At 48.6% G+C, this 11,304-nt stretch overlaps 1 protein-coding gene across 2 annotated transcripts in view; it reads left to right on the top strand.

Moving 5' to 3' along the window:
* si:dkey-22o22.2 (neural-cadherin) overlaps positions 1 to 10,855 on the top strand; it is an 85,100-nt gene extending 74,245 nt beyond the window's left edge. Inside the window, exons 21-34 of one of the 2 annotated variants that reach the window (XM_058053294.1) lie at positions 2,331 to 2,515; positions 2,710 to 2,945; positions 3,562 to 3,839; positions 3,917 to 4,131; positions 5,119 to 5,246; positions 6,188 to 6,315; positions 6,449 to 6,560; positions 7,135 to 7,315; positions 7,396 to 7,562; positions 7,662 to 7,926; positions 8,004 to 8,184; positions 8,294 to 8,544; positions 9,229 to 9,386; positions 9,464 to 10,855. In XM_058053294.1, coding sequence (XP_057909277.1) covers positions 2,331 to 2,515; positions 2,710 to 2,945; positions 3,562 to 3,839; positions 3,917 to 4,131; positions 5,119 to 5,246; positions 6,188 to 6,315; positions 6,449 to 6,560; positions 7,135 to 7,315; positions 7,396 to 7,562; positions 7,662 to 7,926; positions 8,004 to 8,184; positions 8,294 to 8,544; positions 9,229 to 9,386; positions 9,464 to 10,036 — 3,058 coding nt within the window. In that variant the 3' untranslated portion in view covers positions 10,037 to 10,855. Of the gene's footprint in view, positions 1 to 2,330; positions 2,516 to 2,709; positions 2,946 to 3,561; positions 3,840 to 3,916; positions 4,132 to 5,118; positions 5,247 to 6,187; positions 6,316 to 6,448; positions 6,561 to 7,134; positions 7,316 to 7,395; positions 7,563 to 7,661; positions 7,927 to 8,003; positions 8,185 to 8,293; positions 8,545 to 9,228; positions 9,387 to 9,463 lie in introns of those variants that run through there. The other variant, XM_058053296.1, reaches the window with a different exon arrangement.
* The last annotated feature ends 449 nt before the right edge of the window (positions 10,856 to 11,304 follow it).

The raw sequence follows: 11,304 nt of genomic DNA, 5'->3' as shown, positions 1-11,304 counted from the left end.
TACACACAAGACACATCAGGAGTTAAACCTCCAACTGGACTATCGGTAACGTACTTCGCCGCATGTGTAAGTCTTTAAAGGTGTAAATGCAGAGAAGGCGTAGCAGCAGTGGTTCGACCGTGGACACATTTTGGCCACGTTTCAGTCGCAGCTAATGAGTCCATCTGCTGCGCGCTCTGAAGGGCGCGGCGGCGTGCGGATGTTTAACGCTACATGAGCCTGATGGCACGCGTCCAAGTTTGTATCCGGGCCACGTTGACTCTCCAGTGCAGCCGAGCGTGAGCACCAAGCTTTCCACATCAAGATCATATAACCCCCGCCCCCCCACCTCTGTGGACCCGCGTTGGACCACATCTGCTCTGATCTTCATGTGAAAGATCCCCTCTGGAAAGTCCTTTAATAAGATGCTGTACATGAACACATGTATGAGCATCACAGACACAAACGTCATCACTCTGCTGACTCGCCTCACCATAACTGTCACAATAATCGTATATTTTAGGGAAAAAAACCCCAGACAAATTAATATTTCATAAAGCTACAGTACTTCTGGGCAAAGTGCCATAACTCGTCCAAGTCCTTGCTGGTTTCCTAGCAGCTGAGATGATGACAAGGCACTGTGAAGAAAAACATTTGTGTCGCTAAAATAAACTCATTCATTATGTGTTTGTTAGCTTTGGACAGAAGCCAGCTAAGTTTAGTTTATAATGTACAGAAGAGGATCATACCATCTTCAACAAGGGTGGAGATATAAAGTTGTCCCTCGTTTATCGCTGATAATCAGTTCCAGACCCAACCGTGATTTGTGAATTTCCACGAAAGAGGATGGAATATATTCATAATCATATCATAGAAAACCTCTTTACTACATGAAATAACACCCCATAGTTACCTTACACTCGTATTACCCAAAAACACACAAGCCATTTTTAAACACACACACACACTAACCTGTGAAAATACTGCAACTTGTTTGGTGGTTATGATCTTGTACCCAGGCCTTTGAGTGGGTGAGTAGAGTGTGTCTTCTGAATGTCTTATATACATATGTGTTTAGTTTATTTCTGTATTTTTATGCTTGGAAATACTTAATTGAAGCCAAAAACATTGCTTAAATGATCAATAACAATAGGCTTCCATCATAAAACAGCAAGAAATAGTTGTACTATTTTTTTATGAATATATTTGGGAAAAAAGTTTTAGTGAAGCCTTAAAAGTTGAAGTGCGAACATGGTAGGGGATGACGGTGTTAGTTTTTGTCATTTGTTCCAAAATGTTCGACAAAAACCAGACTGAATCCATTTGTTTCCTAAGAAATCATGTAAATGCAATACACCGTACCAGATAGCCAGAAAAATGAACACAAAACACATTTTATGGAGAATAATTATAGTTTCATATGCACTTGAATGCCTCAACAGCGCAGTGCACGGTGCTTGAAAGGAGGAAGGAATTAGGAGACTGTTACAAGTTGCTCATCGTTCCGTGTGCATTCTATGAACACATAAACCACCCACACACACATCATAAAAACGATTCAAGGATTCCCTGGCTGGGAACACTAAAGGAACTGCTATCCATTCTTCACAAAGACTGAGTCACCAATGCGTAGATGCTTAGTCTGGACACTAGACTATTTTTTGAGTCGCACTGTTTGGCCGTCGGGCTGCACGGCGGTCGAGTGGTTAGCGTGCAGGTCTCACAGCTAGGAGACCCGAGTTCAATTCCACCCTCGGTCGTCTCTGTGTGGAGTTTGCATGTTCTCCTCGTGTGGGTTTTCTCCGGGTACTCCGGTTTCTTCCCACATTCCAAAAACATGCTAGGTTAATTGGCGACTCCATATTGTCCATAGGTATGAATGTGAGTGTGAATGGTTGTTTGTCTATATGTGCCCTGTGATTGGCTGGCCACCAGTCCAGGGTGTACGCCGCCTCTCGCCCAACGACAGCTGGGATAGACTCCAGCAACCCTTGTGAGGATAAGCGGTAAAAAAATGAATGAATGTTTGGCTGTATGAAACCCGAGACATAACGAAAAACAATGTTCCATTTTGTGACTTATTGGCCTTTGGTGAAGCCCTATGAATTCTGGCTAGCAACAAGTGGCCTGGCCTCTGTGGGGGGATAGAATCCATCCAGCCTTGATGCATCTACTGTATGGTTCGACTATCAGCTGGGATAGGCTCCAGCATACCCGCAACCCTAGAGAAATTGCAGTTAATATTAATATACTGTAGTTTTAAATCCTCTAACATTGTCTTTGCTTTACCTTGATGCTCAGCTGAGCTGCAGTTAATCAAACATTTACATGTGCTCATTATTCCTTCGCAGATTGTTCGGTCTCAATCAGAGCTCGGGTCAGCTCAGCATCAGGGAGGGGGCACCGCCCGGCTCATTCCACCTCCAGGTGCGTGTGTCGGACCCCACCTGGCCGGATGTCACGTCCACGGCACAGGTGGACATCGTGGAGCTGCCGCAGGACGCTTTGGACAACGCCGCCTCCATCCGTCTTCGCAGTAAGTCGATGACAGCACAACCAGAGAAGTTCTCTCTCCGTTGTTGCCATGGTAACATGAAGAGGCATTGACACATCCCGAAGTGCCCAAGGGGCCTTGACTTGATGTCAGTCGGCTGACTCGGTCTTCATCACCAGCAGCTGACAGCCAAGCATGATGGGTAAGGAATGTGTCTTATCTCTCTCCTCTGGCAGACGTGACGCTGGAGGACTTCTTCACCTCTGCAGGAGGAGAAGAGAGTCTCTTTTCCCGTTTGAGTCGGACGCTGGCACAACTCCTGGACACGGCACCGGAGAACGTGTACGTCTTCTCCGTGGGCGACGCCAGCCGAGAGCAGGAAAAGGAGCTTGATGTGTGGCTCGCAGCTCACGGCTCACCGTACTACAAGACCGAGAGGCTGCACGGCTACGTGGCCGCCAATAAAGCCAAGGTGAGAACAACGTTCATAAGAACGACAGAAGCGCTTTTACATACTGGAGATATCATGCTAAAAGTCACATGATTTAAGTAGAAGACATGAACACAAAGGTTTAAAGATGTACTTTAGTAGCACTTAGCACAATAATGTAAAGCATTTAACCCTTGCACACACAAAGTCAAGTGTAAGTGAGGCCAGTAAGTGCATGTTCTTGTGACAACCACATATGCAGTACATGGACATGAATACTTTAAAAGCCTTCAAAGGCCTGAAAGCAGCTGCTTGCTTGACCCCAACTCAATGTACAGAAGTGAGAGTTACACTGACATGCAACCTCATATGCATACAGTATGCATAGATATAGTACATACATAGTACATATACACAAATATGCTGTACAAAATAAATGCAGTAAACAGAACACTTCTTAAATGTTAGCTTTTAATAGACTTTAATGATGAATCCAACGTGCCAGTTGGTCATTTTTTTTTCAAACTCCAAGCCAACAGGGGGCAGCGTATTGCCAGAATGAAGTAAGCACGTCTCTTAGGATGAGCTCATGGTCAAAGGATTAATTCAAGTGTTTGGCTTTAACGCAACATGAATGTTTATCTCTCTCCCCCTCCAGCTGGAAGCCGTGTTGGGTGTGTCCATTTCCCAGGTGGGCGTTGACAACTGTCCCCACACGGACTGCAGTCACGCCGGCGGCTGCACCACTGAAGTGTCGTTCGGTCAGAACCCAAAGCCTCTCAGCTCGGGTAACGTCTCTCTGGTTTCCCTCTCGGCCAGAGCGACAGCGCGTTGTGGCTGTCGGGGTCGAGAGGCGACCCACCTAGCTTGCTCCGCCTACTCGACCAACCCCTGCCTCAACGGGGGCACGTGCCAGGACGGGCCACTGGGATACAGGTAGATGGAACTGCTAGTTTTGCTAGCTAAATAGTGATCCCGTGCATAAACACTTAAAGCTGATATCCACCTGACAGCTGTAAGTGTCCTCCAATGTTCGACGGGCCCGAGTGCCAGCAGACCAAACGCAGCTTTGGTGGGCGGGGCTACGCATGGTTCCCTCCCATCATGTCGTGCTTCCAGAGCCATATATCGCTGGAGTTCCTCACAGAGTCCCCTGACGGGCTGCTTCTCTACGACGGTCCACTCGGCCTTGCTCAGCCCGGAGAGCCAGACGACTTCATTGCCATTGGTGAGTCTGGAAACGCCTGACTTCCTGTTTCATGGTTTGTAAAAGAGAGAAAGAATAAGAAGACATAGCAGGAGGCACAGTATAAGTTTTGCCAACTTAGCTACATTATCGAAATACTTAGCGAGTAAACAGACGCCGCTTAATACTTTTTTTCAACAAAAAAAACTCAAATCCAATGAAGAGACTTTTGGTGACTGAGACATGAAAGCAGTTGTGTCCGCTGTGTCCAACCCACAATTGCCACACATAGATTACAGTCCTGGGAAACACGGCTCGTCGTTCCATGGTGAAGTTACTTAAAAGTTTTGATTTGTGTTTGAAATGCCAGGAACCAACATGCTGATCCTCTTGTTCCCTCCGACAATCCGAGCGAATCAATGCAGCCTGTCAGCAGACAAAGAGCATCACGGGACGTTAATGTCAGCTCCCGGTGGTCCTAATGTGGCGTTATAGGATTAGCCCGCCTGTGGCCTTTCAGACACGTCTTGCATAATCTCATGGCATTAAAGTTACATCATTATCGAGCCTGCCGACTGCTGTAGCGTTGTTCCAGTGAGGGGAAAATCAAAGATGGCTGCATCATTGATCACGACCCAGCTTTTGTCATTAATGTGTTCGATGGCATTGGCAGAGGCCACGCACACAACGCCGCATCCGACACGCACGGCGGATGAGAGGATGTTGAAGGAAGCACGTTTGCACCCAAGAATTGACCATTAATGCACTTTTTCCTGGGATTTATCAGCTACCGCAGCGAAAAGGACTGTTAGCACAGCCATTAGCACACAAAGTACTGTACATGCAAAGTTCTACCAAGAAGTTCTTTTCTCCACGGACAAAAGTATGGAGACACAGCACACTTCCTTGATCTGGAACGTCTCCTAACTCTTCCGTCCATATGACAGCCTCATGCTCCTCCATCAGTGTTACACTTATGATTGTCCCCTAGTGGCCAATGAAAGCAACAAACTGCATCTTTCCATCCAGAGTTGAAGAACGGCATTCCAGTTCTGAACGTGAACCATGGCTCTGGAACATTGACCCTGCAGCTGCCACCTATGTCCAACGTCGCCGACCGCCGCTGGCATCGCCTTGATGTCATCAGCGATGGCAAGGTCAGGTGAATTCACTTCTTTATTGGTCTTATTTTACCAATGAGGCACTTTTGGGATATATTTTTTATTTAATTAAGACACAAATGATGCAATGTTAGGCTGCACGGCGGTCGAGTGGTTAGCACGCAGACCTCACAGCTAGGAGACCAGGGTTCAATTCCACCCTCGGCCATCTCTGTGTGGAGTTTGCATGTTCTCCCCGTGCATGCGTGGGTTTTCTCCGGGTACTCCGGTTTCCTCCCACATTCCAAAAACATGCTAGGTTAATTGGTGACTCCAAATTGTCCATAGGTATGAATGTGAGTGTGAATGGTTGTTTGTCTATATGTGCCCTGTGATTGGCTGGCCACCAGTCCAGGGTGTACCCCGCCTCTCGCCTGAAGACAGCTGGGATAGGCTCCAGCAACGCCTGCGACTCCCGTGAGGATAAGCGGTAGAATATGAATGAATGATGCGATGTTGACTATTTTAGATGTTTCTGCTTTGAATTGCGGTGGTCTAGGGGTTAGCGCACAGACCTCACAGCTAGGAGACCAGGGTTCAATTCCACCCTCGGGCATCTCTGTGTGGAGTTTGCATGTTCTCCCCGTGCATGCGTGGGTTTTCTCCGGGTACTCCGGTTTCCTCCCACATTCCAAAAACATGCTAGGTTAATTGGCGACTCCAAATTGTCCATAGGTATGAATGTGAGTGTGAATGGTTGTTTGTCTATATGTGCCCTGTGATTGGCTGGCGACCAGTCCAGGGTGTACCCCGCCTTATGCCCGAAGACAGCTGGGATAGGCTCCAGCACCCTCCGCGACCCTCGTGAGGAAAAAGCGGTAGAAAATGAATGAATGCTTTGAATTGGAGGGTAGAACATCAGCAAACCACCTTCTAAAAGCTGAAGCAGCTCTGAGCACTTATGCCTTATGGGATAAGTCACAAATGTGTGTGTCCAGGCTGTGCAGCTGGTCCTGGATCAGTGTTTGGGGGCGCCGGTGACCGAGCCGGAGGGCATCAGCGGAGATGTTCCAGAACCAGACGAGTCTAGCTGCAGAGTTGCAGGACAGACCCCCGGGAACGAGAGGTATAGGAACATAATGCTGTCAACGCGATATAAGGTCACACGCGGTTGACTTAGCGCTGTTGGCTCACTGCTGCCTCAAAAGGAACAATGTGATATTGCAACACTTTAGCTTCTTCTTCTATCTCCTCCTAAGGTATCTAAACGTCTATCAGCCTCTTCAGCTGGGCGGCATGAAGGAGGGTTCTCCTCTGCGACATTATCAAAATTTCTCCGGCTGCATCCGCAACCTGGTGGTGGACAGTCAGGTTAGTAAGACGCCATTTGACACAAGATGATGAGCTTTGTTGCTGTATATACATGTATGTGTATACACACATATATACACGTATGTGTATACACACATATATACACGTATGTGTATACACACATATATACACGTATGTGTATACACACATATATACATGTATGTGTATACACACGTATATACATGTATACACATATATACACATATGTGTATACACACATATATATACACGTATACACATATATACACGTATACACATATATACACGTATGTGTATACACACATATATATACACATATGTGTATACACACATATATACACGTATACGCATATATACACGTATGTGTATGCACACATATATATACATGTATGTGTATAGACACATATACGTATACATATACACACATATATACACGTCCACACATATATACACGTATGTGTATACACACATATATACACGTATGTGTATACGTTTTAGACATATGAATTGATTAATGTGATGTATTCCATTGTAACCTGATGCATGTTCAATTCATATTAAACCATTATCATTATCTGTGTGTCCTCACTCTCAGGTGTACGACCTGGCGTCACCCGGCGAGAGCGTGAACAGCACCCCGGGGTGCAAGATGACAGACGGCGTGTGTGTGACGGCAGCGGGCCCATCCTGCGGCGTCCACGCATCCTGCCTGGCCGACTGGGGGGCCTTCAGTTGTGAATGTCACCCCGGATACAGCGGACACAAGTGTGACACAGGTTTGTGTGCGCGTGTATGGTCTTGAACTTCGAGTCCATAACGCTGTCCGCCTCCTGACTAAAGCCACATGTCCGTTCAGTGGTTCCAGAGTTCTCTTTGGACTCAAACAGTGTGCTGAGGTTCCACCTTCGAGGAGGCAGCAACAACCGCCGCACCAACATCCAGCTGCTCCTGCGTACCCGCTCCACCTCGGGTACCTTGCTCTCCGTGATGTCCCGGGAGGCCAGCGAGTACATTGTGCTGGAGGTGACCCCCCACCCCCCACACACACACACAAACACACAAATATGAACATAAGAAGTGTGTTCAAATACGGAAAGTGAAACTGATGCTGTCATCCTCCAGATCGCAGACGGCCACCTAGCAGCTCGGGTCAATCTCGGCGACGGCGCCCACACGGCGAGACTCCCAAGTCAGCGTGTGGACATCGGTCAGTGGGTCCTTGTCAGCCTTCAACGACATGACAACCTCTTCTCCCTGCGGCTGGAGAAAGGCGGGGGCTCGAGGGAGGTCCAGGTGGGCCTGGGGAGTCACAGAGAGCTGGTGGTGGACCCGGCCAGCATCACGGTGGGCAACGGACCCAACGATGCAGACGACACGGACTTTCAGGGTGAGTAGCCATGTCCATCACACTGAAGCCCCTCATGATGGAAGAGCCAGGTTGAAACCCAACATCGCCACCCCCAGGTTGCATGCGGGACATCCGCTTTAACGGGCGGGCGCTCCCTCTGGATGGCCAAAACGGTGACCTTGTAACCGTGCTGGAGAGGCGGGGCGTCACTCAGGGCTGCCTCAGCAACGCCTGCCGAGCGCAGCCCTGCCGAAGCCCTCTGCGATGCGTCGACCTGTGGAGGAAACACCAGTGCAGGTCAACACACACAATGATGTCACTCTAACGCCACAATGTACATTTCATCATAAGAGACACGCCCCTACACTCTTCAAGTGCGCTGCTCACTCATCATCTCGTCCCGCAGGTGCCCCGGCGGTCAGGTGACGTTGACGGACGAGTCGGGCGAGCAGCGCTGCGTGCCGTCGCCCTGCGGTCCGGCCTCTTGTCGTAACGGCGGCGTCTGCCAGGCATTCTCGCCGGACAGCTACCGGTGCCGCTGTCTGGAGGGGTTCAGGGGTCGGCGCTGCGAGCTGGGCCAGGTCAGAGGTCACCGTTTGGCCACCCTCAGCCCCAGCTCCATCCTGGCCATCAGCATGTGTCTGCTGGTCTTCTTTGGTGAGTCCATCAGCGCCACTCATGCACTCATGCACATACGCCCCCTAGTGACAGTGAGCAGTATGGCGATGACATCGGAGTAAGCTGATTGGATGCTTAGTAAGCGCTGTCGTCTTCTGGAAATTCCAATAATCCAACAGATGCCTTGTGGCCTTCATGCAATTATTTAATCGAACACACACACACACAATTACATCAGCGATCACCTCAAAAGACCTTTTGTCCCGCGTCACGGATCAATACGATGTCCATTAGCTCCAATCTTGCATTGACAAACATCACAGAGCACAACATGGCCGACCGATTACACTGCTGTGTGTGTGTGTGTGTGTGTGTGTGTGTGTGTGTTGTCACGTCCATGTAAGATCTGATAAATGACACGACTTCATTTCCCATCATTGCTTCTCACCTGAATGACGTAACTCTCCTTAAGCATCCGTATGAATATTTCATGTTTTTACTGTCCAGTCGTTGTTGTTTTATTGACAGAGCAGCACTTTGTGTCCGTTGTTTGTGTTCAGGGAAGTAATGTGTGTCAAAGTGCTGAGTCAGCCGCTGCAAAATGGCTCCACGGAGCGTCTTTAATGAGCCGCCGCTTCAGGAAGGAAATCAAACGTGTCCCAGCGGCGATTAACACAGCCATGCTTGTTTGTCCTTTGTGTGTGTGTGTGTGTGTGCGTGCAGCCGTGCTGGTGGCAGTGACGGTGTGGAACCAGAAAGGCAGCCATAACCAGTTCCGGAAGCGAGGCGTTTACCACATCCCAGCTGAACACGAGAGCTGGGAGGACATCCGAGAGAACATCCTCAACTACAACGAGGAGGGAGGTGGCGAGCAAGACCAGGTGACGCCCATGTGCGCTGATCACGTGCACCCATCGATCACATGATGTCCGCTTTGACCTTTGACCTTTCCTTCCAGAATGTCTACGACATCACGGAGCTGAAGCGTCCGCTGTGTTCCAGCCTGTCACAGTCGTCGTCATGCACCACGGCGCCACTCATCAAGTCTTCGCCGGGCTCGCAGGAGGAGGTGCACCCGTCCAGCTCCTCCTGCAGCTCCGGCGCCCCCTACCTCAGTATCCCGCATCACCATCATCATCATCATCACTACCACACGCAGCAGCAGCACGGCAGCAAGGAGGCGGAGTCTAGCGAGTCTACGCCGCACACCCACGTGGACTTTAAGAGCTACGTGGCGCGCATCCTCTGGGAGGCGGACAACGACAGCGACGCCCTCCCGCCGGACGTTTTCCACGTGTGGTGCGTAGAGGGCTCAGGCACGCCGGCAGGAAGCCTCAGCTCACTGGGCTCGCTGGAGTCGCACCATCCCGGCGAGGACGACGTCGGAGGAGGGACGCCGTATGAGAGGCTGTCACGCTGGGGGCCCAAATTCAAGACGCTGAGCGAGATGTACGACCGCCCCCAGCTGGCACTGACGTACGACGAGGCGCTGGCTTACATGCACACCAGCGGCCATCATCAACACCACTAGGGGGTGCCACACTGCCACCCAGGTGTGTTGGTCCAGTAAGAAAAGACAATTTTTCGAATTGGCGAGCAACACCTCCTCATCATGGCGTCATTTTTTTATTCCACAAATAATAAAAGAAACACAAATGTGAAGCCTCACTTTGCTGGAACCTACCAGAAGGTTTCTACGCTGCTGCCTTAAGAATGTACTTAAAAGCCAACGTGCGGTGACTTGTTGGTTTGGTTCCTCCGCCGACCACACAGGCGCCACGTTAGCAAGACAGAACAATTGAATTATTCTTAGCTTGAGTATTTGCCAAGGAGATGAACTGCTCAGACTCAAACAACACATGAACGTCAACATCATCTCCTGGTGTCTCCTCCATGCTTTTCACACAACCTTCTTGCCACGGCACACGTTGCTGTGCTCCTCTAGTGGTGAGGGCAGGGACGTGTTCAATGTCCAGCACCTGCAGAAGCATGTGATTGACATTGAAATCATTACGTTCGTACCTTTATTTTATTGTTCCGGTTCTCAAGATTGTTTTTTTTTTTTTTTGACTCCAAGCTATGCACCTATTTGAAAGAACGTTCATCATTGTTTTGTGTGTTTTTTTCACTTCAGAAAGTCTCCAGTTGTATGATATGATGTAAATATGAATATTTTTTAACAACCTGACACGGGATCTAACTTTTGTATATGAATTTGAATAAAAATGGCTTTTCCCCGAAAATCACATGCACATACTGCAACTTTGTTGATATCACAGATTTATTTTCTTTCTTCCACAGAGTCCATTACATGTTTTATTTGGCTTTGTATTCACATTGGATGCCCTTCCTGATGCAACCCCCTCATTTTGTTTTGGTGCACTGGACGTCTTTGTTGGCTGGGTGTCCCGTGGCCCTTGGCACTGTCTGCACCATTGTCTTGTACCATTCCACCACATTCCTCTTCAAAAAGGGCTATTTAAAGCCTGTTTTAAACTCTATGCAGTACTTTAGACAGCATCATTCCATCCATTTTCTATACCCCTTATCCTATAATATGCTGGAGCCTATTCCAGCTGTCTTTGGGCGAGAGGCGGGGTACACTCTGGAGTGGTGCTCTAGAGACATTTTTTGTTTATCATAATGTGATTATTTTAACTAAATCTAACTAAACTAAATCGCTGATCATTTTACCGAGTCTGTAGCACTTGGGGTCTTTAAAATGCTATTTTATTACGTCAAGTTTATCAAGATGCTAATAAAGCTGTAGCCACAGTGCCACCTTGTGGACAGTTTGCG

The sequence above is a fragment of the Doryrhamphus excisus genome, chromosome 17 (assembly GCF_030265055.1).
Source record: "Doryrhamphus excisus isolate RoL2022-K1 chromosome 17, RoL_Dexc_1.0, whole genome shotgun sequence".
NCBI classification, from domain to species: Eukaryota; Metazoa; Chordata; class Actinopteri; order Syngnathiformes; family Syngnathidae; genus Doryrhamphus; species Doryrhamphus excisus.
The sequence above is the reverse complement of the archived record's forward strand: the minus strand, read 5'-3'. Positions and strand labels throughout refer to the sequence as shown.